The following is a 25,485-nucleotide window of genomic DNA, read 5'->3' on the forward strand; positions in this document are numbered from 1 at the left end:
CTCCTTTCCCAACTTTGTGTTCCATTACATCACCAAAGCTTGCTGGGGATGAGATCATTTGTTGGGGATGATATTCCTGTTGGCGATCATATTCCTGCTGGGGATAGTTTTCCCCTTCTTCTTTCCCTGCTCCGTGTTGTCCGACCCTCTTGAAACTTGGTCGATGATCTGCCAGGGATGCTCTTATTTCTTGACGATTCTTTATTCACCAATTGTTGCTTCCCACTTTTCTCCATACTCTCCCCGAAATTCTAGACCAATCCATCATTTGGTCTTGCAACGAACGTCTTTCTCGTTCCTTTGCATTATCTTTGGCCCGTCCTATCCACATTGTGTTTTTGCACCATCTTGGCAATTGGTAATAAGCTCTGAAAATCCTTTTCAAAAACAAATTGTCGGGGAGATAAAGTCTTTTTAAAAATAAAAAATAAAAATGATAAATTCAAGAAAATAAAAGAAGAGTAGTTTTCTGAAAAATGTTGGGGAGGAGAAAAAGAAAAGAGCTTATCTGAATGGCACAACCGATCCCAATGATCACGTCGTGCATTTTGGATTAACCAACCCAGTCTATTTTTATCAATCAATCTTTCTGATGGCCTTACTTTGTTGGGGATATATAAGCGCCCAATTCTTTTGTCGACTCAACATCTTTGCACTGCTTGATGCCTCGACGGATCCTTTCCGTCAATCTTATCTTGTTTGCCTCTTTTGACCCCTTGTCGCCTCATAGTGCCCTTCGGGGAGTTTTCACTAATAAGACTCTCTCATTTCCCTCAACTCCCGTCGCCTTATGGTGCCTGTGAAGGTTTTCACCGATAAGACTCTCTCGTTTTATTTCTCTCAACTTCCGTCACCTTATGGTGCCTATGGAGGTTTTCACCGATAAGACTCTCTCATTTTATTTCTCTCAACTTCCATCGCCTTATGGTGCCTGTGGAGGTTTTCACCGATAAGACTCTCTCATTTTATTTTATTTTTTCAGCTGGGGATTGGAGTGTTACCGATGTGACTCTCTCTGCTGGGAATTCTTTAGACTATCAATTCATTTCCAGCTTATAATCCTCTTCCCTGCTGGGGATCAGAGTGTTATTCCCGACTTCTATTTGCATGACTTGGCACTTCTCAGATACTGATCGAGAGGTCTTTTTGGACATCAATATGAGTTTTTGTGTATGGGTAAAAGAAAAGGGGTATCAAAAGGTTCAAAATAATTTTGATGGGTAAAACATTACAACTCTTGAAATCAAACTTCCTTCCCAAAATTACAAACACAACTTTTGCCCCAGTTTCTTGCTTGGGGGATTTTTATTTTTGTTACACTATGATCGAGCCGTGAGGCGCCTACGTATCCTTTTTGAGGAATCAGGTCAAACGTAGTTCCCAATTCCTTTGTTCTTCTTGTGAATTTTGTTTTGTCTTTATTATCATTATTTTTCTCTTCTCTTTTCTTTCATTTTCATTACTGATTCCAAAAGAGGGGTATGAAAGGATAAATAAGGCTCAAAAGGGGAAGCAAAGGTTGAAGTGTTTGGATGGAATAACAAATTTCCTCCGTCATTTCATTCTCCGATACCATGCCAAATACAAACAAACAACAATTACAATTAAAAGAAATCATACATAATATCTCTTAGCTGCGTCAGAATTGATAGCCATGTCGACGCATTTCCCTTCGATATCTGTTAAACATAAAGCGCCATTGGACAACACTCTGGTTACAATGAACGGCCCTTGCCAATTCGGGGCGAACTTGCCCTTTGCCTCAGCCTGATGTGGGAGGATGTGTTTCAGCATTTGCTGGCCCACTTCAAACCTCCGAGGACGCACCTTTTTGTTGTATGCTATTGCCATTCTCTTTTGATATAACTGGCCATGACACACAGCTGCCAATCTCTTTTCATCAATCAAGTTCAACTGCTCCAAACGGGTTTTGACCCACTCGTCATCATCAATCTCAGCCTCAGCGACAATCCGAAGGGATAGAATTTCAACTTCTACCGGTATCACTGCTTCAGTTTCGTATACCAACAAATACAGAGTTGCACCTACCGAAGTACGAACAGTAGTGTGATAACCCAACAATCCCAATGGTAACTTCTCATGCCATTGTCTGGATCCTTCTACCATTTTCCTCAATATCTTCTTTATGTTCTTGTTGGCCGCCTCGACCGCTCCATTCGCCAGGAAACAAATGGCCATGGTGCTGACATTGTATGCAATTCTGTCGGCAGAGAATGAATCAAATCTCCGTGTATCTGACACTGATGGCATTTCCGCACGAAACTGATACAATCACGCTCCATAGTGAGCCAATAGTACCTTGCTCGAAGAACCTTCTTCGCCAATACATATCCGCTCATATGTGGCCCACAAACTCCAGTATGTACCTCTGTCATAACTGTCGTGGCTTGACTAGCATCTATACATCTCAGCAATCCCAAATCTAGTGTTCTTTTGTACAACACTCCTCCACTGAGGAAAAATCCATTTGCCAGTCGCCGAATGACTCTCTTTTGATCTCCGGTGGCCTGCTCCGGGTATATCCCCATCCTGAGGTATTCCTTGACATCATAGAACCATAGTTCGCCATCCAGTTCTTCCTTTAACATGTTGCAATAAGTATGCTGATCACGAACCTGAATATCCAACGGGTCAACATGAATTTTGTCTGGGTGGTGCAACATTGATGCTAAGGTGGCCAAAGCATCGGCAATCTCATTATGAACTCTTGGGATGTGTTTGAACTCCACTGATCGAAATCACTTGCTCAGATCGTGCAAACATTGTTGATATGGTATGAGCTTCAAATCCCTTGTTTCCCATTCACCCTGAATTTGATGCACCAGGAGGTCCGAGTCTCCCAAGACCAAGACGTCCTGGACATCCACGTCTGCAGCTAGCCGTAGACCTAAAATGCATGCCTCATACTCAGCCATGTTGTTGGTACAATAGAAACGCAGCTGAGCCGTAACATGATAATGATGTCCTGTTTCAGAAATAAGTACCGCTCCTATTCCAACTCCCTTCGCATTTGCGGCTCCATAAAAAAAAAGCTTCCATCCTGGTTCCTTGGTTATTTCCAACTCATCTATATGCATCACTTCTTCATCAGGAAAATACGTTCTCAAGGGCTCGTATTCTTCATCAACAGGATTCTTAGCCAAGTGATCAGCCAACGCTTGGGCCTTCATGGCCGTCCTCGTCACATAGACGATGTCGAATTTGTGAGTAATATCTGCCATTTCACCAATCTCCCTGTGGGCATAGGCTTCTGGAAAATATACTTCAGTGGATCCAAGCGTGAAATGAGATAAGTAGTATATGATGATAGATAATGCTTCAATTTCTGGGCCACCCAAGTTAGGGCGTAACATGTCTTCTTGAGTTGAGTGTACTTAACCTCATAGCCTGTAAACTTCTTGCTAAGATAATAGATGGATTGCTCCTTCCTTCCTGTAATGTCGTGTTGCCCCAGTATGCAGCCAAACGAATTCTCCAGGACCGTTAGATAAAGAATTAACGGTCTTCCCGGCTTAGGTGGAACCAACACAGGTGGATTTGATAAATATCCTTTGATTTGGTCAAATGCTTCCTGACATTCTGCTGTCCATTCTACCGTAACATCTTTCTTCAATAGCCGAAAAATGGGTTCACAAGTTGCTATGAGTTGAGCAATAAACCTGATGATATAATTCAACCTTCCCAACAGACTCATTACTTCTGTCTTGTTCTTCGGCGGTGGAAAATCTTGGATGGATTTGATCTTTGATGGGTCCAACTCAATGCCTCGCCGACTGACGATGAATCCTAACAGCTTTCCAGATGGAACACCAAATGCACATTTGGCCCGGTTGAGCTTAATATCGTACCTTTGAAGTCTTTGAAAAAACTTCCTTAGGTCTGCTATGTGGTCTTCCTGATGCTTGGATTTTATGATCACATCGTCCACGTATACCTCAATCTCTTTGTGTATCATGTCATGAAACACTGTAGTCATTGCTCTCATGTACGTTGCCCTAGCATTCTTCAAACCAAATGGCATTACCCGGTAGCAATAAGTCCCCCACGGCGTAATGAAAGCCGTCTTTTCTGTATCTTCTTCATCCATCAGAATTTGATGATACCCAACATAGCAATCCACAAACGATCTCACGTCCGGCACAATTATCGATCAAGATATGGATGTTGGGTAATGGAAAGTTATCCTTTGGGCTTGCCCTGTTCAGATTGCGGTAATCGACACATACCCTGATCTTCCCATCTTTCTTCGGCACTGGCACCACATTAGCCAACCAATCAGGATATCGAGTGACCCGAATAACCTTTGCTTGCAGCTGCTTGGTTACTTCCTCTTTAATCTTCACACTCATGTCTGTTTTGAACTTCCTCAATTTCTGCTTGACGGGAGGGCATACCGGGTTAATGGGCAATTTGTGAACCACTAAATCCGTGCTTAACCCCGGCATGTCATCATACGACCATGCAAAAACGTCTTTGAACTCAATCAGTGCTTTGATTAGTTCTTCCCTGATATTCGGTGCAATGTGGATGCTTATTTTAGTTTCCCTGATATCATCTGCATCCCCTAAATTGATGGCTTCTGTGTTATTTAAGTTGGGCTTGGATTTCTCTTCAAACTGGATTACTCTCTGTTTATCTCTTCGAAGGCTTCATCCTCATCGTATTCCGATTCATCATCATAATCGACCTTTTGTACAATTAGTTCGGAATCAGATTAATTTTTTAGACTGGGTTGAAGATCCGTTGTGCATGCCATGTCATTAGAACCAATATAAAGAGAACTGTTCAGAAAGGGAAAATGAGAAAACAAAATTAGAACAAAATAAGTAGAAAAAAACTTTCACTTTATTAAAATACGGGATAATAGAGTTTCACACTTTGCCGAATACAAAACAAAACTGGATTACAATCCTGGAATAATCCAAAAAACAAGAAAGAAAAATCAGAGCCCACTACCAAGACTCCCTCCGGGTAGGAAGAGGAGTTGCCATCCAATTGTTGATATTTGCCCTAGGCCCCACAAACTGTACATCTGACCTACTGGACCCTTCTCCAGCTTCTATCATGTTGACCTCGGCGAACAGCCTTTCAAAGCCCTTATTCAAATCTCCATCTGGCCCAATCAGTGGTCCGAGAACTTTCGGGATCGACAACTTTCTGATACCTGCTCTGACAAATGATCTGGATAGGCGCGAGATTGGCTTGGGAAGGACCCAGACTCTTTTCTTCAACTTGCGTGCCCGTCTCGCATCCACCGCTGTAGGCTTGAACCCCAACCCAAAGGTATCCAGATTTTTGGGCAAAGAAACCGGCTGAACAATACCCTGAAGATCAGCCCCTAAACCTTTGCCTGGCACAAACCCGTTCTTCAACATCTCCGAGGCTACCATGACAGTTGTAGCTGCTATTTTGGGAAGTGGGATGCTTTCACCTTCGGGAACTTTGTCCACTAAAATCGTATCGAAAACCTGGTAAACCCACGGTCCCTTATCATCATTAGTCTCTATGAAGAGTACGATGGCATTACTTACGGCACTTGCATTGTCTTCCCCATGTACTACGATCTCTTGCCTATCCCACTCGAATTTGACCATATGATGTAATGTAGAAGGCACTGCTTTGGCGGCGTGGATCCAGGGTCGCCCCAACAGAAGATTATATGACACTGCCACGTCTAATACTTGAAACTCCATGGTAAACTCGACTGGACCAATTGTTAATTCAAGTATGATGTCACCCACTGTGTTTGTACCACCACCATCAAACCCTCGAACATAGATGATGTTCTTGTGAATCCTGTCACCATCGACCTTCAGTTTGTTCAATGTGGTCAAAGGACAGATATTGGCACTGGACCCATTATCAATCAGTACTCGAGTGACTACCGAGTCTTCGCACTTCATGGTCAAATAGAGGGCTCTATTATGTTCTGTACCCTCCACGGGCAACTCATCGTCTGAAAAAGTGACCCTGTTGACCTCAAAAATCTTGTTTGCTATTTTCTCCAGATGGTTTACAGAGATCTTATCCGGAACATGGGCTTCGTTCAAAATTTTCATTAATGCCCGACGATGCTCATCTGAATGGATCAACAAGGATAACAATGAGGTCTGTGCCGGGGTCTTCCTCAACTGCTCGACAATGGAGTAATCTTGCGCCTTCATTTTTTTTAAAAATTCTTCCGCCTCTTCCTCGGTAACTGGATTCTTTGTCGCCACTGGATTGGCCCTTCTTAACTCTGCGGGAGCAAAACACCTTCCCGAACGAGTTAACCCGTGTGCCTCACATATTTCCTCCACAACTTCATTCCCCTTATGCATTACCATTACTTGACTGTAGCTCCATGGCACAGCTTTCTCGCTGATTATCGGCAACTGCATTACTGGCCTGATAACAACTGGTCCTATGCATGCCCCCTTCACGGCTACTGGCTTGCTTGATATCCCTTGCACCGTTACTTTGACCGGCTCTGGATTCTTGGCAACATCAGACGAACTCTTCCCCATCACCACAACTGGCTTGCCTTCTACCCTTTCCGACTGTACTACCGCTTTTCCACTAATCGACTTTTCTTTCAAACTGGCACGGATTATCATTACCGTTTGTGAGGGCTTCTTGAGCTTCCCCCTTCGTGCACTAGTTCGATCATGTGGGCTTCATGGTGTGCCGGCAACGGGTTATGATTGATGTTAGGTGCCCCTGGCTCCTGGACCTCGATCCTATTTGTGTCAATAAGATCTTGTACGTCAGTCTTCAACTTCCAACACTTCTCAGTATCATGCCCGGGAGCCCCCGAACAATATTCACAGCTTACCGAGTGGTCTAGATTTTTAGGAAGGGGATTTGGCAATTTGGGCTCCACAGGACTCAATAGGACTAACTGCCTCAATTTGTGGAACAGAGTAGTATAGGTTTCTCCCAGCGGAGTGAATGTTCTCTGCCTCTGCACCCTTTCATTCCAGAAAGTCTGATTCCCACGGAAACCTGGTCCCAAAGGATTCCTGTAGGCCCTTGATGGTGGATATGTGTTTTGTGGAGGTGGATATGTGTTTTGTGGAGGTGGATATGTGTTTTGTGGAGGTGGATATGTATTCTGGGGAGCCAGCGCACGCCATTGCGGGCGAGCCGGAGGCTGGGTGTAAGTTTGGGCGTGATGGACAGAGAAATGTGGCTCTTGTGGTGGGTAGTAGTGATGTGGAGGGCCGTATGGAATGTGTGGGTAATTTGAGTGATGGGGTCTAGGTTGGTAGTGAGGGGGGACCTCTGGATCTGGACCAAGTACCTGCCTCAACTGTTGCGACATCTTCCCTTTTCTTCTTTCCGAGCGCACCTCCCGTGCCGCTATGGATGGCATGAGTGGTTGCTTTAATCGCCGAATAGCTCAGGACTTTGTTGGACTTAAGTCCCTCTTCAATCATACCGCCCATTTTTACTACTTCATTGAAAGATTTACCAACTGACGTCACCAGGTGACCGAAGTAAGTTGACTCCAGAGTCTGCAGAAAGTAGTCCACCATTTCCCCCTCTCTCATCGAAGGATCAACTCTTGTCACCTGCTCTCTCCAGCGGAACCCAAATTCTCGAAAGCTTTCCCCGGGCTTCTTCTCAAGTTTCAGCAATGTGAGACGGTCAGGGACAAACTCAAGGTTGTACTGGAAGTGGCCTGCAAAGGCTTGTGCCAAATCGTCCCCGGTGTACCACCTGCTAGGATCCTGTCTTGTGTACCATTCTAGTGCATACCCGCTTAGACTTTGACCAAAATGTGCTATCAACAGCTCGTCTTTTCCCCCAGCCCCTTCCATCTTATTGCAAAAACCTCGCAGATGTGCCATTGGATCACCGTGCCCCTCGTATAGATCAAACTTTAGCATCTTGAACCCTACCGACAATTGAATGTCGGGGAATGGGCACAGATCTTTGTAGGCCACACTGACTTGGTTGCCTAACCCATGTATATTCCTGAAGGACTGCTCCAGGCTTTTAAACTTTCGAAGCACTTCGTCTTGCTCGGGGCTCTTAGCCGGCTTTTTAGTCTCTACCGGGATCTCGAAGTGAGTATTATAAGTATGAGGCTCGGGTGCTTTGAAGGTTGGTTCAGGGGGTAATATTGGTTATCGTGAGCCTGAAACGACAGCTCGCTGGATGATCTTTGCAGTGGGGCTGGTGGGGGTGCCACGAAAACAGGAACATTTGGTGGAGGAGGGTTCTGATTGGATTGTGAAGCTTGGGGATCATAAGCATTTCTTCCCTGATAGTTTTGGTGACTAGGGAAGCTTGTCGAAGGGCCGGGGGGAGGGTATTCCGGCATGTGTCCTGGTGGGAGAGTGGGAGTAACGGGAGGGCCAGGCACTTTTTGTACCCTAGCTAAGGCCATCTGCATTTCTTTCATCTCCTGTCTCATCTTATCCATTTCCTCCTTCAGCATTTGATTCTCCGTCCTTTTATCCTCGACACTTTGGTCTGAACTAGTCATGCTTTTCAGTATGGGCCCTTTGGATCTTGTTTGGTAATGGTAATCTGCCAGAACGTTCTAACAAACTAACTGGTTCTAAATCTCTGGAGAAACAACAACTTGTTAGTGTTAGAGTTTAACACATATTGCAATTTCACGTTGGGGGATACAATGTTCCTAGGCAGTTTAACCATTTCTAATATGATTTTGCTTCGACCGCATGCGTCATTCCGGCTTACTTTGTTTGTGCCTCGTTTAAGTGTTTCTGAAACTTTCTTTATCTCTCTTTTTATTTCTTTCTTTTCCTTTCTTTTATTCACTTTGCCTTTTCTCTTTTTCTTTTTAGTGGTGGTCGAATCTTATGTGGATTGCCTCCATATCATGTCCCCGCATGAATCAGACCGCGCGTAGTTCTGCCACAAGTGCGGAAAATAAAGACACCACTTTTGGATTTTCAACCTTTACTAGCAAAACGTTTTATTACAAGGCAAAACATTTTTGAAAGGAAATTGACAGACTTGATACAGACTACAGACTTTATGCCAAAAAGGGAAATACAAACTCCGACGGACAACAGACTCTGAAGACAAGGAAAATACAGACTCAAACTATGAATGTTTCAGAGTTTTGAATTTTGGCGCCCGTGGGGCGTCGTTCGGCCTCGCCGCGGGCTTTGGTGCAAGGCCCCTTTGCAGATCTTTCAAAATTCCATGATCTGGTGGACATAAATCATTATTGAAGCAAATAAGGCGGTACGGGACATATCCTCACAAGCTAGGCACTTTATGGTGATGTAGTGCCCGATATCGTCGATTCTTCCCTTGATTCTATCCCTTTCCATAAGCAATCGCTCTATTTGTTGATTCCGCGTCCCCAGCATTTGAGCGTTGTAAAGGAGTTGATCCTGAAACTCATTCATCTGTTTCTCCATTCGGGCCATTAGATCATAGTAGTGCATCATATCTGCTCTGGCATCTCGGACTTGTCTGAGGATCCGCTATTTGAGAGTGGATATTGTTCCTCTCAATATAGCGATGTTCCTTTCATAGTCCCTCTTCATTTGTTGTGTAGACCGTGCTCGCTCTTCTGCTTTCTTTATCCATTTCACCTGGATTCTCGCTAGCCCAGCTTTAGATTTTTCCAGGTCTTCTTGATACTCGAGGACTTTCTTCTTTAGACCGTTTATGAGCCTTTCATCAGCCCGACTTCTCTTTGGGTTTCTGGTAGCTATTTTCATTTCCTGGATTTGAGCTTTGAGGACCTCGTTTTCCTAAGCTAGTTTTCTCTTTTCTCCCTCGTCTGCAGCGATATGCAAATCTTTCTCAAATTTCAAATCTATAACTTGCTTCTCCAACTTGCCTATTGTAACCCTGTACTCGTGCTTTTTAGCCAACCAATCCCACTGTTCTTGCGACGCCTTGACGAATTCCTGGAGATGGGGTCTTTTAGCCGGCCTTTCGTGCTCAAGTTCTCTCATGTACCAAGCAAGGTATCCTGGCACCACTTCGCCTTTGGCCTAATCCTGCACGCAAGTATCTGCTTTTAAATATTGGCATTCACTCCAGATCTGACGAACTCTTGCTTCAGGGAACTGTCCATCAGGGCTAATCTCAATTACTTGAGCACTAAGATCTTCCTCCTACAGCACTGTTTGGCATCTCCCGAGTTGTCTCAAAACCCGATATGGCGCGTAAGTCTGAATGCTCTTGAGACCCATCAATAGAAAGTGGGTCCTAGCTGCCGGCATATGGATGACCTCGTCAATGGCAACCATCCTAGTGTCCACTGTATTTGGCTGGCGGTGAGGGTCCGAAAGAATGATGTCCACGCCGTAACTCCCTTGGGTAGACTGACCCCCTTGATTCTTGTGTAGAACTCTTCTATGCAAGTTTTCTTCGAGGAACTATAACTCAAGAGCTGGGAACGGTGGTAGAGATGCTCAATCATCCATATTTGTAGCAACAAGTTACACCCCTCGAAAAAGTTCCCTCTAGCTTTGCAGGTTGTGAGAGCTCGGAAGATATCAGATACTATCATAGGCGCAAGAGTGCTTTCATCTTGAGTGAGCAAGGTACTGACGACCCCGACTATTTTCAGATCAATGTTTCCGTCTTTCCTTGGAAATACCAAAAGGCCCAAAAAGGTTATCATAAAAGCCACTCGTTTATGCTCATCCCATTTCTAACGGTTACTTTTGCTGCATAACTTGTTACCCTGGTTGTTGAATCCTCCGACATGACCGTATCTTTCGTATATGAAGCGCAGATTACAAAAACCTGCGGCCAAATCTGGGTTATGGACCGTCCTGGGTATCTTTAACGAATCTAAAAACCGATGCACAGTGACAGCTCTTGGAGCAACCAGGTATTTTTGCCTCAGCGGAACTTCAGCATTTCCGATGTACCCGGCTATTTCCTCCAAAGTCGGGGTGAGTTCAAAATCGGAGAAGTGGAAGACATTGTGTGCCGGGTCCCAGCAGGTGACCAAAGCTCTTATGATATCCCCCGAGGCTGGATTTCCAATAAACCCGTAAGACCTTTTAGATATTTCTTGACCTCATCTTGCCCTTCACCACCTAAATCATCCCACCATAGCCGCAACTTGAAAGGAATTTTAGTCATTATTGAAAAAGGTTCATTTTGCATCGTGCTCATCCTGCACATTTATTAAGGTGGTTAAGCAAAAAAAAAATTTATTTGACTCAACCAATTGGCTATTTTTTTAATTTTTCACAAGTTAAAAGAAAGATCCGGTTCCGAACACGGCCTTTCAGCACTTCGGGAACGAAGATTTTGAGGCTGAGTGAGTCAACCAGTCAAAAATCCAAAAAATGACTACAAGTGGCCGTTTATGCAAAGTCAGCCTTCTGGCGTTCCTTTTGGAAACATTTGGCTATTTTGACGAAAACGGCGTCACCCGACTTATTTATGACGAAAATTAAAATTTTGACATTTGTAAAGAAGAGGTTGGACCCGATGAGGGTTGCCTACGTATCCCGCACCCCGTGAGAATCAAACCGGCATAGTTCAGGTAGATAAAACAAACTTCTTTTGAAAACAAGACTCTTTTCAATGGCAAATAAAACCATATTTCATAAACAAAACCCTTTTTGTTTCATTTTCTAAAAAATTCGACAGAGTTTCGACGCTATTTGGACATTGATTTTTTTCAAAATAGGCGATTAACTACCTCTATCTCTCTTTCCTCAAAGTATTCAAAAGCCGGTCAGCATGCAAGTCCGAAGCAAACAAATGCACATGTAGCAAGTTGGATGCATCAGGATGGTCTTTTGTCATTTTGGTACACCTGTCCTAGACAGACCCAACCCCTGTGTTGAGCCTCCAAAGTCAAATGCACATGATGAAAACAAACGTTCCTACTAGGGATCCGGGATGAAGCTGAGTTATTCTAGGTTCGTAACCTGGGTATTTATTCTAGACTGTGTACCCGAGCGGACAACTCGAGTTGAGGAGGGGGATACGTACCGGGGACCCGCGAGATCGTCCGGCTTTGTAACTTGTCCGGCCTCTTTCTTATTTCAGGGTATGACACTAACAGAATAGGGAGTCTCAACCAGTAAGCACATCCCCAGAGGTGAGAAGAGAAGGGTTTCATAGCAGTTTATATACAGTTTAGATAATATCAAAGCGATAAAAACATCATTTTGCACATTTAGGCCAAAACATGTAATAAGATCAAATAATAAATGAAGCCAAATAATAACAATTATTTAAAGCTCGAATTCTGAACCCTGAACCAGAAATTCTGGGTTCGTCTCCCCAGCAGTGTCGCCCGAGCTGTCATACCTCCTTTTTCACCTACGCCACCGCATAGGGGCATAAAGGGAGTTTTTCCAATTAAAGGACAATCGAAACGGGATTTATTATTTAATTCAGAGTCGCCACTTGGGAGATTTATGGTGTCCCAAGTCATCGGTTGAATCTCGAATCGAGGAAAAGATTGACTCTGTATTACAGTCGGCGAACCAGAAATCCGAGTAAGGAATTCTGTTATCCCGGGAGAAGGTGTTAGGCATTCCCGAGTTCCGTGGTTCTAGCACGGTCGCTCAATTGTCATATTTGTCTTGTTTATCTGGTTTTAATACCTGTTGAACCTATGTGCAAATTTTAACTGTTTACCGCTTTTATTATTATTATTTTTAACGAGAATTGCAACGTCGTGAAAATACACCTCGAACCACGTCATATCAATGCACCCGTGGTTATTGACACATTTCAACTCTGTTGAGGTTTGGATTTGGGTCACATAAATGTGCACCCGAGTTTAAGAAAGTAAATTATTAAAGGCGCGCCTAAAGCGACTAGCGTATCATTATTTTGGGTAAGGCCGTGAATTTTTGCTAAACGGCCCATCTCGAAGTCTAAGTAATTTTACCAACATGTATAGAGGGCCCCGCAGCTTGTGTATTTTCGTTTGTCGAGGCTCGTCTCATTCAGTATTTTTAAAAGGAATTTGCAACGTCGTGGAAATGCATCTCGAACCACGTCACAATCAATGTACCCGTGATTAGCGACACATTTTGACTTCGTTGAGATTTGGATTTGGGTCATATAAATGTGTACCCGGGTTTAAGAAGGTAATGTTATTTAAAGGACGCGCCTAAAGAGACTAACGCAAGGTTATTTTGGGAAATGGTCATGAAGTTCGCTAAGCGGCCGATCCCGAGTTCTAAGTAATCAATACATACATTTGTGAGGGCCCCGCAATCTATGCGTTTTACTAGGCGAGGCTCATCTCGTTTATTTTAAAAAAGGCCGATCCTAAAGCGACTACATTTTTTCTATTAAGTTCGTCTCTAAAATAAAAGAGAAGAAGTCCTAATTAGTTACATGTTTATAAAAGCGGGCTTCGAGTTCAAGTTCGAGTCCAAACAAAAGGACGAACCTTTTAGTTTGAACCCGCTACCTAACTCAAAGCCCCAAACTTATATTGTGTTAACTATATACTGAAACATTTAAATCAGGCCCAAATTAAATGGGCCAACTAATTCTACTTGTGAACGAACAACAACAGGTGGGCTTTGAGGCAAGCCCAAAACCGAATGGGGCGTGCCAAGCTGCGTAGGAAAGATCGAGGGATCGAGCCCCTGAAGTCAAGTATTTACTTATTCATTTGCATGTCATTAGGTAAACATCCTGATTTTATAGTGAAAGCAGTACGTCGTTCTACTTGGAACAACTTGAACAAAATAACCACAACACTCTTTATGGGCCAATTTTAACATGCCATGATGTAGCAAATAAACAGTCCTATTTTAGTACAAAACACATGACGACCATTACTAAAGGTTTATTGCAATGTGAATCGCGTTCAAATGACTTCACGAAACAAATTACCAAAACTGAAATTAATCTAACTATCCTATTAACCTAACATAAAACTAAATACAACCACTGCTCGAGATCACATGCTTATATACATTCAAGACATATCGAGTGATAATCTAGCTAATAAAGAAATAGTTTCAGTTATTTATACAGTCATGTCAAATAGAACTAACAACTGCATTTCCATTTCATCTCAACTTCAACTTCAAACTCGAGCTTACATCAACACAAGTTTTTTAGAATGTGTACCTGGAAATGTAATATAACGGAGAAGAAGAAGGAGTGATCAGCACAACAGATAGCACAGCACAACAGCAATAGTAACAGATATCCAGCAGCAACTCAGGAAAACCAGTTAAAAATTCTCCAGCTATACCAAACAACAACACAAACAAACCAACACAGCAATAACAACACCCAAAATAAACCTAACTTGAAACCAACTTCAAACCAAAAGAGTAGCAGAAAGCAGTCCAAGAGTCAACTTTAACTAGACAACACACTAGTTTCAACTTCAGGAAGGAAACCAAACAGATACAACAAACCCAACTTACTCAAAATCAAATCAGCAACAACTCTGGACCCCAATGGCACAGTAACAAACTCCATGAATGCCTAACCTTTTTTCCTTTAAATTGATTCTCCCAAGCTAAAGAAGAAACAAGAACTGACTTAAAATCTATCCTAGACTGATTTTAGGACCTTTTTCCATTGATTTTCAAACGTGTGACTTCTTGAAAGAGTGGTGTTTTCAAAAGCCAACCCTTTTTAAACTCTCAAACAGTGATCTTTTTTCAGATTCCAAAAGCCCCCCTTAAGATTTCCAGAATGTTTTCTTCTCAAGGTCTGCCCAAAATAAAAGCCAGCCTAGACTCCCCAGAAAAAGTCCTCCCTAATTCTGTCCAGACCCCTATTTATACCCAAACCTCAACCCCTTTCCAGCTCTAAAGAGCACTTAGCTAATTAGGAAAGTATTTCTGCCTACTACTACATGTTTTGTTCTCCTTTTAATTCACTTGTTCCCCACTAGAGTATGTTTTTCCCATTATCCCTTGTCCTTCCCTTTATTTAAATTCAAATAGGTATGTGAACCTATTTCTTAATCCATTTCCTTTAAACCTTCCCCTACCATTATGTTTTGTTCCCCATTAGCACTTAAACAATTCATTAGTTTAATGGTACTTTAGTACCCTACTGTCAGAACATTCAACTTAAACCAATTTCAAACCTTTCAATCCCAAAATACCCTCCTAAAGTCCCTAAAATTACTGCCCTTCCCTAAACTTCATTGATCTGTTATTAAAACTCTATAAGTTGTAACCTTAACAACTGACTTCTAATTGATCGCTAAATTACTATAGCTATAATCCAATTCCCACTATCAAACAATGACTCAATCAAAATTTAAGCAGTATGAATCAAATTATTATCAGGTTATTCTAACATTCAAGACTGTAAAAATAATCGGCGACACTTATCGAATTGACTACACGAATTACAACACATACAATCAATAGCAAATAATCAGAATCGAACAGGCACAGAGGTGATTCGAGTCATATTGATAGAAACAGGGATTTATAATGAAACTTAACTAGTCGACAGAGCTCATTCGAATCGATTATATAGTTTATTATAAACTCGACCATGACCAGAAAAAGTTCGACCAAATAAAAGGTCTTTGAAGAAGGACAGAATCAATCGACAAAATATTGAAAAATCAATAAAACTACACTAAACAAATAAACAGATATAAACAAACACAAAAAATGGAACAAACAGGAAAGGAAAAATACCTCAATAACTCGGAAACTGGACGACCCTGATTCGAACTCAGACTCGAACTCTTTGAGGTCGAACGAACCTTAATCGAGTGTTCTCAACTGAGAACACTTCGACTAAGGTCGATTAGACCCCAAATCATCCTTTAATTTGGACAGATTTCAACCTTTGGTTTTCTAGGGTTCTTGGGGGTTCGATTTGGGGTTCGAACGGTTCTGGTCTTATTCGAACCAAACCAACGGTGGTTTGGTGACGAGGGAGGTCAGGGAGATGTCCAGTATGAGTTTGGGACTGGTTGGGGTATGTTTAGGTTCTGCTCGAATCTTCGATTGAAGATTCGAGAAGCTAGAGGTTGATTCGAGGCAAACGGTTAGCGGATCCATAACGAGAGTGGTCAGATGGCTTAGGGGTGTTAATTTGGTGATCGGCGGCGTTGTTGCCGTCGGGTTTCAGGCGGAGGTGTAACAATGGCGGCTAGGGTTTGGGTCTGGTTCATCTCTGAGCTTGAGAGAGACGATGAGTGAGGGGGCGGGTTTGGTTTGGGGCGTGGGGTAAGGGATTAGGGTTATTTACGGGAGGGGGCGTTTGATCTTGGCCATTGGATCAATCACGATCAACGGCCTGGATCATTTTACTAATAGGGAATGACATCGTTTGGCCTGCTACGAGACTGGGTCAGCCCGAGGTGAAATGTACCGGGTTATGGGGGAAGCCTGGGATCGTTAGATCAAAAGGGACGGATGGTTCAGATTTAATCACCTGAAACGGTGTCGTTGAACCAATGTTGGGGCTGAACTGGACCGTTTGATCTGTTTGATCAACAGTTCAGATTTGATACGCCTAAACGGCGTCGTTTGAGTTATCTGAGAGATCAAGCATATTGGACCGGGTAAATGGGGTGTTTTGGGCCTGATTTTGGGTCCAAAAAATAGCCTAGTTCTGAATGTGTTTCTTATTTCACTTGTTTTTCTTTTCTATTATTTTCCCTTTTAATTCCTAATTACCAAAAATTCTAAAATAAGTTGTAAAACCAAAATTAAATTAAAAATATTAATTAAACCTTAATAACAATTGACACCCAGGATTAAATATTAATAATAAAAAAAAATCACACAATTGGACAATAAAACGACAAAAATGCAACAAATACATATTTTGTGATTTTCTTTCTCTTAAAAACAAAACATGGTTCAATTAATTCCTAAGTGCACAATTAAATCTTAAATGTGCATGCAACATATATTTATGTATTTTTAATTAATTAAAACAAGATAAACATTCACAGACAAAAATACAAACAATTATCCAAAGATGCCACGCAAATTCTTAAAATTGTTTGTTTTATTTTTTCTTCCGGAGTAATTTCCGTGAAGCAAAAATTACGTGCTCACACACATCATATTCTATGCCAAAATAATATTATTTAACAAAATTTTAATTTCAAAACAAAACATAAAATAAAAAAAGCAAAAAATTAAAATTAAAATTAAAGAAAACCCCTCCTCCCTTCTTCAAACCCACCCATTCAACCTTCTTAAAACAATAACCCACCAGCCATGGCTCCTCCACCATGAGTACCACTACTTCCTTCACTCCTCTTTTAAAGAAAATTATTTATCCATGAAAAATACATGAGCAGAGAATTAAGTCTTTTGAATTTTGACTTATTCCTCTACCCTAATTTGGAAGCTGTGAAAAAATTTGAAAGCTAACACCACCGAAAAAAATGAAGGAGTCATAGAGAAGGGAAGATGACATGATGGAAGAAGAAATACATACCAAGGAGAAAATCTAATGAAAGAAGGGATGAAGAAAGATGAAGAAAAAGGGGAAGGGAGGGGATCTAAAGAAGAAGACAAGGAGAAGAGGCGAGGGGGGGGGGGGAGGGGGTTCAGATTATTGGTCGAGCGACTGAAGAAGAAGAAGAAGAAGGGGGAGGGGACAGACGAAGGGGGAAGGGACTGAAGAAGAAGGGGGGGGGGGGGGGCAGAACGAAGGGGGAGGGATGCGAAGAAGAAGAGGAGGGGGGCAGAACGAAGGGGGAGTCGCTGCTAATATTTTTTATTTATTTATTTATTTATTTTTATTTTTTTAATAAAGAAAAATCACCAGCTCACGCACCAAATGTGTGTGTAAATGTTCACCTCAACCATATCAATGCCACATAAGACCGATCAACGGTCAGAATGGTTTAAAAGTCTTGTTTTGATTAAGTTGAAGTGTCTGAATGAAACTTTATGAAATGTAGGGAAGGTGATGACAAACCGGAACAAGTACAAGTGTCTCCCAGACTATTCTGCCTTTTCATTTTTAGTGGAAGATATCTATTGATTTTGGCTCATTGTAGATCTTCATTCTAGAATAAAGTTGTGACAGAAAATTGAGTTCTAAGATAACCAAATACTAATCGGTGGTTGAATAGTATTTCCACTTTGTCCTTTGAGTAACAATTCGGAGGTTGGGCTAACATTGGAATCATGGATGAAATTGGGGCAATTGTCCAGTTTTTGGTAGAGTAACACAGTAGTAATACTAAACTCCTTTGACAATAACAACAATAATATCAGTATAATTTTACAAGTAAAATCTGGGGAGGGTGGTGTGTAGACAGACATTAGCCCTACCTTTGTGAAAATAAAGAGGTTGCTTCCGATGGACCCTCGGCTTAAAAAAAGCATAAACAACATTAGGATAAGAAATTACAACAAAGGATCAAAATACCATCAACAACAACAACAACAACAACAACGACCAGTAAAATCTCACAAGTGGGGTCTGAGGAGGGTAGTGTATACGCAGACCTTACCTCTACCCTAAGAAGTAGAGAGACTATTTCTGATAGGCCCTCGGCTCGAACAGAAACAATATATCAGTACCATCAACTGAAACCATAGAAATAATAACGATATCATAAGAACCAGAAAATAGATGAAAATAAAAAATAATAACCAGTAAATAAGGCCCGACACTATGAAAAACGGAAGATTATGTGAACACAACATTAATCACTAGCAGTCTAAGACAAAATCCTATCAAACTAGCCTCACACTAGTACAAAGTAGAAAGTAAAATTATAACTTGTTTTAATTATGGTGCTATTCAAGCTATTTGTGCATATCTCAACTAATTTATTAGAGATTTATTATTATTCATCAACACAAAAATAAAAAATTAAAATTTAAACAGTTGAAAAAAAATTAATTAGTATTATTTATTGTCTTTACTGGTATTTGAACTCCATTAATAATTCCAACTTCTATTAATAGCTAGACCACCTCTAAACGCTAAAACTAAAATAATTTTTTATTTTATTGAAAAAGATGCTATACGTCAGTTTGTCCGTCGTTACTCATCTCCCTAAAGTTTTTCTTTTTTGGGTTTTAGCCCGCACTATTTATATTCGGTAGCCGAAAAAGTATATAAAATTGGTACAATTTTTGTACATAATATACAGAATATATATATATATATATATAATATACTAAAAAATATATATTTTTTCGACTATTATTTTAAAAGTGGCTATACTATATCATTTTTCACTTTTTTTTTAAAACACAAAAACTAAACCTCAACGTGGCAAGGACAGAGAATTAGAGTGGGACGACCCACCAAAAATAAATTTATTATTCCTAAAAATCATCCCATTAGTTCACCGAAAGAAACATTAAAAATCAAGAAGTGGGTCCAGAACGAATGAAAAGAAGCCAATTGTTAGGACAGATGTCTGGTAATTGGGACCCACTTGACTAAGAATTTTATAAAAGGCAAAGTTTTGTTTAGTATACAAAAGTTTCCAAATCCTTGACACATCACATACTTTGCTTTCTAATCTGTTTTCTATTGTCTTTTACATTACTATTTTATTACATTTTTTTTCTTTCTTTTAATTTTTAGTGTGTCATTAATGCATACTGTTTTAAAACGGTAAGCAACTTCTCACTTACCTTCCTTTTTTTATTTAATTATTTATGATTTGGGTATTTGTTTATTTGGATTATTGTATTAATTGATTTGTGTTATCTAATCAATACCACCAATAAATATAGAATGATTAGACTAATCACAAATGCTTACATGTATCATATTTGATTTGTTTGACTGTTGAAATCATGGGGTTCTTGGTTATTGTTGGTTTCTCACAATCTTTTTTGATTCAATTAACTTTATGTGCTAAGATAATTAAGTTTTTTCACATAAATCAGGAATCTTGAAATTGGGTTGCTAGTGGTTCCTGGGATTGTGTTGAAATTTGGAGGAAAAAAGTTATGTTTTTTTGGCTGAGCAATTTGATGTGTGGTCTGCTTTGAGCTTGTAAGTTCTCTTTTTTGAATAAAGTTTGAATCTTTATTGTTCTTTCTATGTTGTATCTCTGTCTTGTTTCAAAGAAGCAGTGACCACTATACATTAAAGACCTGATTTGTTGTTTTCCAATTAATTGGGTATATTATTGGTGATAAAGAATTGATTCTTGGTTATTGAATTGAGGCTTTTGGATAAAGAAGGATCTAATGATGCTGAATAAGGTCTAATAATTCTAGCATATATTTTATGGATAGTGATTCCCCTTGAAACAGAAGTTTGGACTTTGGATCCATATTCTCTCTTATGTCATAGATTACCTGTTTTAGTTAAGCTTCTTTTTCAGCTCCCTTGTTTCTCTTCTAAGGGAGAGAATAAGTGACTTATTCTGGCTTTTGAAACCTTTTCTTGGCTTTTGTATTAGTTTATTTTAGGGGTTTGAAATTTTGATTAGTGCTAAGAGAAGAAGGGTAGTGATGGAAGAGATGTTACCAACACTTGCTGTATCATATAAACAGGGAAAATTGATATATGATGAGTCGGTACTACCTACTCGAATGGACTTCACCGGATATGAGCTGGTACCAAACACAAAGTGCAAGCTTCCTTCGGTGTCCGTTGCTAATCAGAATACTAGGGTGACACGGGACAAAGCTAACCTTATGACAGTTGCCGATTGCCATGAAATCAGGAAAGGGAACAATTTTTCGACGACAGTGATAGCGAATGGAAATTGTTTGATAACTACTGATGCAAATAATGACAGATCTAGGGACAATAGTTTGATTTCACCAACTGATGAGCTATTAGGAAATATGACTTGTTCTAGTTCTCTAGTGGATGAGCGTGGCGGCACGGCTGGAGATGAAGACAAGAAGGTTGGTGTATCCCAGAATCTGAGGAAGTCTTATTCATGTGATTTGGCTAATGAGTTGGTTAATGAGTCAGAACTTGTAAGTGATCTTGTTTCCACCGGAATGAATGGTGTGGTTGTGGGTGCTGAAGATTATAAAAGAAAATTACCACCATCCCCCCTTGAGAGTTCAAATGAGATGAAGATAAGTAGGCCAAATGTCTTTGGTTTTGATTCTGTGCCGCTTTGGGGGCTCACCACGATACAAGGAAAGAGGCCGGAGATGGAAGATGCAGCAGTAGCTTTACCAAGGTTTCTGAGAATCCCATCTCAAATGTTGATGGATCCGCCAGCTTCTCATGCCCTGAATCAAACACTAACGGCCCATTTATTTGGGGTTTACGATGGACATGGAGGCTCTCAGGTGAAAGTTCTATCTGTTTTTGCTTGTATGTTACACATTTGATTTCGTTTCTAGTTAAACCAAAGTTGCTATTGCATGCATGTTAGAGTTCATTCCTATGTGCTTGTGTATTTATTTTTCAGGTACACATATATTACGTCCAACTATTTTTTTTCCCTTCCGTAGCAGGTTGCTAATTATTGCCGTGAGCGTATCCATATGGCTTTAGCACAGGAGATAGATATTGCGAAAGAGGATTCACATAATAATGAAAGTGTTAACTGGAAGGAGCAATGGTCGAAGGCTTTCTTGAATTGTTTCTGTAGAGTTGATGATGAGGTAGGAGGGTTTGGTTGTGAAACAGACGGTACTGAGCCTGACCTTGCACCTATTGCTCCCGAAGCAGTTGGATCTACAGCTGTAGTTGCTGTTGTTAGTCCAACCCATATTATAGTTGCAAATTGTGGTGATTCAAGGGCAGTCCTTTGTCGGGGGAAATTACCCATGCCGTTGTCCATTGATCATAAAGTAAGGCTTATACTTGTTTTTATACCATTTTGCAACATTTGTTTGGCTTTATTTGCAACCATATAATCTTCTTAAACTATGTTTAATTGTTTTCAGCCAAATAGAGAAGATGAGTGTTCGCGAATAGAAGCACTGGGAGGGAAGGTCATTAATTGGGATGGACATCGCGTTTCTGGTGTTCTTGCAGTTTCAAGATCAATTGGTATGTATATTGTACTATCCGCACGCAGGTGTGATTGTACTGTTATATTTCATTTTTGGTTGGAGACGGTTAAGCGAGTAATATATATTGTCCTTAGTTTGCACATGAGGAAATAGGTATCAAGCTATAAATGGAATTGTAAAGCTAAACTATAATTGGACCAAACTTTCACATGTCCCAGAATGGAAGTGAAATAACATACATAAATAGTGTCAAATTTCAGCCCTGAACCCACTGGTGTTAAACAACAATATGTGACAACAGTTGACCTGGTACAAATGTAAGATCACATATAATATGGAATCGTTCAATGTGATTAATTCAACGAAACCCCATACCAACAATATTAAAGAATAAGCCATTGGGCAAATTGCGTAAGCTGACTTCAAATACAACAAGGATATGGATGTTTCTCCTATTGTTTGCTAGTTCATATTGTAGGTTATCGTGTCATCAAAAAACTGCATCTTACTTGAGGGATTAAGCCTCCCAAGGCGGTGTTTTGGAGTCTGTTACTTAACAAGAAGTTCGCTGTTCCCATTTATTAGCTTGAAACTGTTATCCTAGAGATTAAGACTTTCTTGATTTGATAAAGTTGCCTTTTTACTGCAGGTGATAGATATTTAAGGCCTTATGTGATTCCAGATCCAGAAATGATGTTTGTACCCCGTGTAAAAGACGACGACTGTCTTATTTTAGCAAGTGACGGTCTTTGGGATGTCTTGACAAATGAAGAAGCTTGTGAGGTGGCAAGGAGACGAATTCTTCTCTGGCACAAAAAGAATGGTGGTACTTTGACTAACGAAAGGGGTGAAAACATCGATCCTGCTGCTCAGGATGCTGCAGAGTACTTAACACGACTTGCTCTCCAAAAGGGAAGCAGAGACAATATATCTGTGATTGTGGTCGACTTGAAGGCGCAGAGGAAATTCAAGAAGAAAACGTAGCACTAAACCATCCTCGTTAGTTTCCATTTCATTTTGTGGACGTAGCACTGGTAAGCTACAACCCACCATGTTAATCGAATTAAATAGTATTACTGCAAACTGTAGCTATCTTTTTAGGCGTGTCTTTGTACACGATTAGCAATACCGCACTTAATATTACTAATGTTGGAGTAAACTACGATGAAAGTTGTTCTAACAATAACAATTCAGCAAAGTTGGTTCAAAGAACAACTACTGACTTCCAGCAGACCATTTATCTTCCTGCACTGTAATGTGCTTCAAGTAAAAGTGTTGTTGAGGTAATCCTTTGACTTCAATTTCTCAGCCTATTTTTTTAATTCCTTTTTTTTTGAGTTTTAATGGAACGTTGTATGTTCTATAAAAACTGATGTATATTTTTAAAATTCAATGTATGAGTATTTGTATGTTTCTTATCTCAATTATACACATTGACTTTTTTCGTTTTTCACCTAATTCTTTCGATATTAAATCTTAATTGCTACTGATGGAGAGAAACACTAGAGTAAAACATGCTATTGTCAAAAATATCTTAATCCATTTATGTTGACTGAGTCAGCTCTATGCTTCTCCTGAGTCGAGGGTCTATCGGCTAAGTTGCTCCGACACGGCCGTTTAGGTGCCGCATCCGTATCGATGCGACACTAGTATGGGTGTAGGTATGAGATCTGTACTGGATCTGGTCAAACAATTTTGGGTACTTTAACTACGACGGACGAAAAAATTCAGACGAGATACAATTTGATTCCTGAAATCAGAACCAAAACTAGGGTAAATTTGAAGAATATAGCATACCTTATCTAGGAAATCAATCGTTTACTTATCTACAACTCGAGAATAGGAAAAAAATCCATACTTTACAAGTTATATGTAAGTATTCTATAAATTTTCTCATATTTGGAGATATTTTAATATTTTTGAATCATTTTTAATCGGATCTTCGCACCCGTATACATATTAGGATCCATATCCCTGAATTTTAGAATTTACATCTCGAAGGATCCGACCTTTAGATCTGCACCCGTGTCCGAGCAACTTAGTCTAGTTTTTGTTAAGCCAGTAATGGCCATTTAAACAATTGGATCAAGCGTCTAATACCAAAGCTCTGATATCATGAGACTTAGAGACTAAAAAAGGCAGCCCGATGCACTAAGCTCCCGCTATGCGCGGGTCCGGGGAAGGGCCTGACCACAAGGGTCTATTGTACGTAACCTTACCCTGCATATTTCTGCAAGAGGATGTTTCCACGGCTCGAACCCGTGACCTCCTGATCACATGACAACAACTTTACCAGTTTTGCCAAGTCTCCCTTTCAAACTTTGAGAATAAGTAATCTGAAATTTTCTCATACCTCCAACGAAGAGAATATGCTGCAATATATAGAGAGACATAACAAACAAATCTACCACTGAATTCAAATCTATAGAGAGCAAAAGATAAACATCATGTACAACCTTAAACTGAGAATACTTCCATTTTCCAGAAGTTAAGAAGTGAAAAATTCTGATTTCTGTGTTTTTCTTGGTATAACTATGATCTTCTTAGCAATGGCGAAAAAGGTCTGGAACTTGAATCGTAGCATCTAATGCATTGCCCCCAAACCATAAGGCCATGATGAACAGTTGATTTACTGCATGTACTAATATACATGAAAAATTGGAATAATTATAAATTCGTGTTGCATGACCTCGAAACACCATAAAATGAACCCGAAAGTCATAGTGAAGCAATGAGTATAGGTCTCCGGGCCGTTTCTATGCACTTACGAAATTTCAGGCCCATTAGAGTCCGTCCAAAAAATTCTACAAAATCAGCATGTACCAATCACACGAAAAACGGATATAATCACAATTTTATCATTTATGACCATCAAACACCATAAAATGAAATCAAAAGTCATGACGGAGCAATGAGTGTTGGTCACTAGGCTGTTTTCTATGGACCTACAAAATTTCAGGTCAATCGAAGTCCGTAAAATTTTTCAATACAAAATCAACATGTACTAATATATACGAAAAAGTGGATATAAACCCGAAAGTCGCGGTGAAGCAATGAATATTGGTAACTAGACCGTTTCCTATGGACCTACAATATTCATGAGAAAGCAATGAATATTGTTCATTAGGTCGTTTTCGATGATTAGTTGAATTGAAGCATCTCATACCACGCAGTTCATCCGCAGCATTATTGATCAGCACTACAGATCACTTTTGGCTGTCATTGCTTATCGGGGAGAAAGAAGAAGAAAATAAAACAGACAAGGAAGAGTAGAAAAGTTCAGGTGAAATCCAAAATCCGGTTGCAAATTCTTAATTCTTTAGTTTGATATGTAAGAAGATGTGAGGTTTATTGAGAAACCAATCAATAAAATACTGTAATAGGTTGAAACTGACACATGATGCATTTGATCTCGACAAAAGGTGATAGATATTTGAAATATAAACTTTATAATTTAATAAATGGACCCATTAAGTTTAAAATTTTTGAAATTAAAGAATAGCAACTAAGAAATAAGCAGATCAAGAAAGCTCTGCCATCACAAAAAGGTAAACGAGTTCAAAGTGGGATTAGCTAGCCTTGCTTGCCTCGATGAATATCCCAAATCTTTAATTCAAAAGAAGAAAGAGGA

General features: G+C 40.3%; 1 protein-coding gene across 9 annotated transcripts; it reads left to right on the top strand.

Moving 5' to 3' along the window:
• The first annotated feature begins 19,387 nt into the window (after positions 1 to 19,387).
• On the top strand, positions 19,388 to 23,303 carry LOC107763344 (protein phosphatase 2C 50). 9 transcript variants are annotated; one of them, XM_075223533.1, is made up of 6 exons: positions 19,388 to 19,530; positions 19,809 to 19,917; positions 20,424 to 21,182; positions 21,351 to 21,689; positions 21,786 to 21,891; positions 22,504 to 23,303. In XM_075223533.1, the coding sequence occupies exons 3-6, from the start codon at positions 20,463 to 20,465 to the stop codon at positions 22,836 to 22,838; spliced, it is 1,500 nt and encodes a 499-aa protein (XP_075079634.1). In that variant the 5' UTR covers positions 19,388 to 19,530; positions 19,809 to 19,917; positions 20,424 to 20,462; the 3' UTR covers positions 22,839 to 23,303. The 9 variants fall into 9 exon arrangements, with proteins under 9 accessions (XP_075079634.1, XP_016437308.1, XP_075079631.1 ...); XM_016581822.2 differs by having other exon boundaries at positions 19,394 to 19,530; positions 21,348 to 21,689; XM_075223530.1 differs by having other exon boundaries at positions 19,397 to 19,530; positions 20,330 to 21,182.
• The last annotated feature ends 2,182 nt before the right edge of the window (positions 23,304 to 25,485 follow it).

This window comes from Nicotiana tabacum, chromosome 10 (genome assembly GCF_000715075.1).
Source record: "Nicotiana tabacum cultivar K326 chromosome 10, ASM71507v2, whole genome shotgun sequence".
Taxonomy (NCBI): domain Eukaryota; kingdom Viridiplantae; phylum Streptophyta; class Magnoliopsida; order Solanales; family Solanaceae; genus Nicotiana; species Nicotiana tabacum.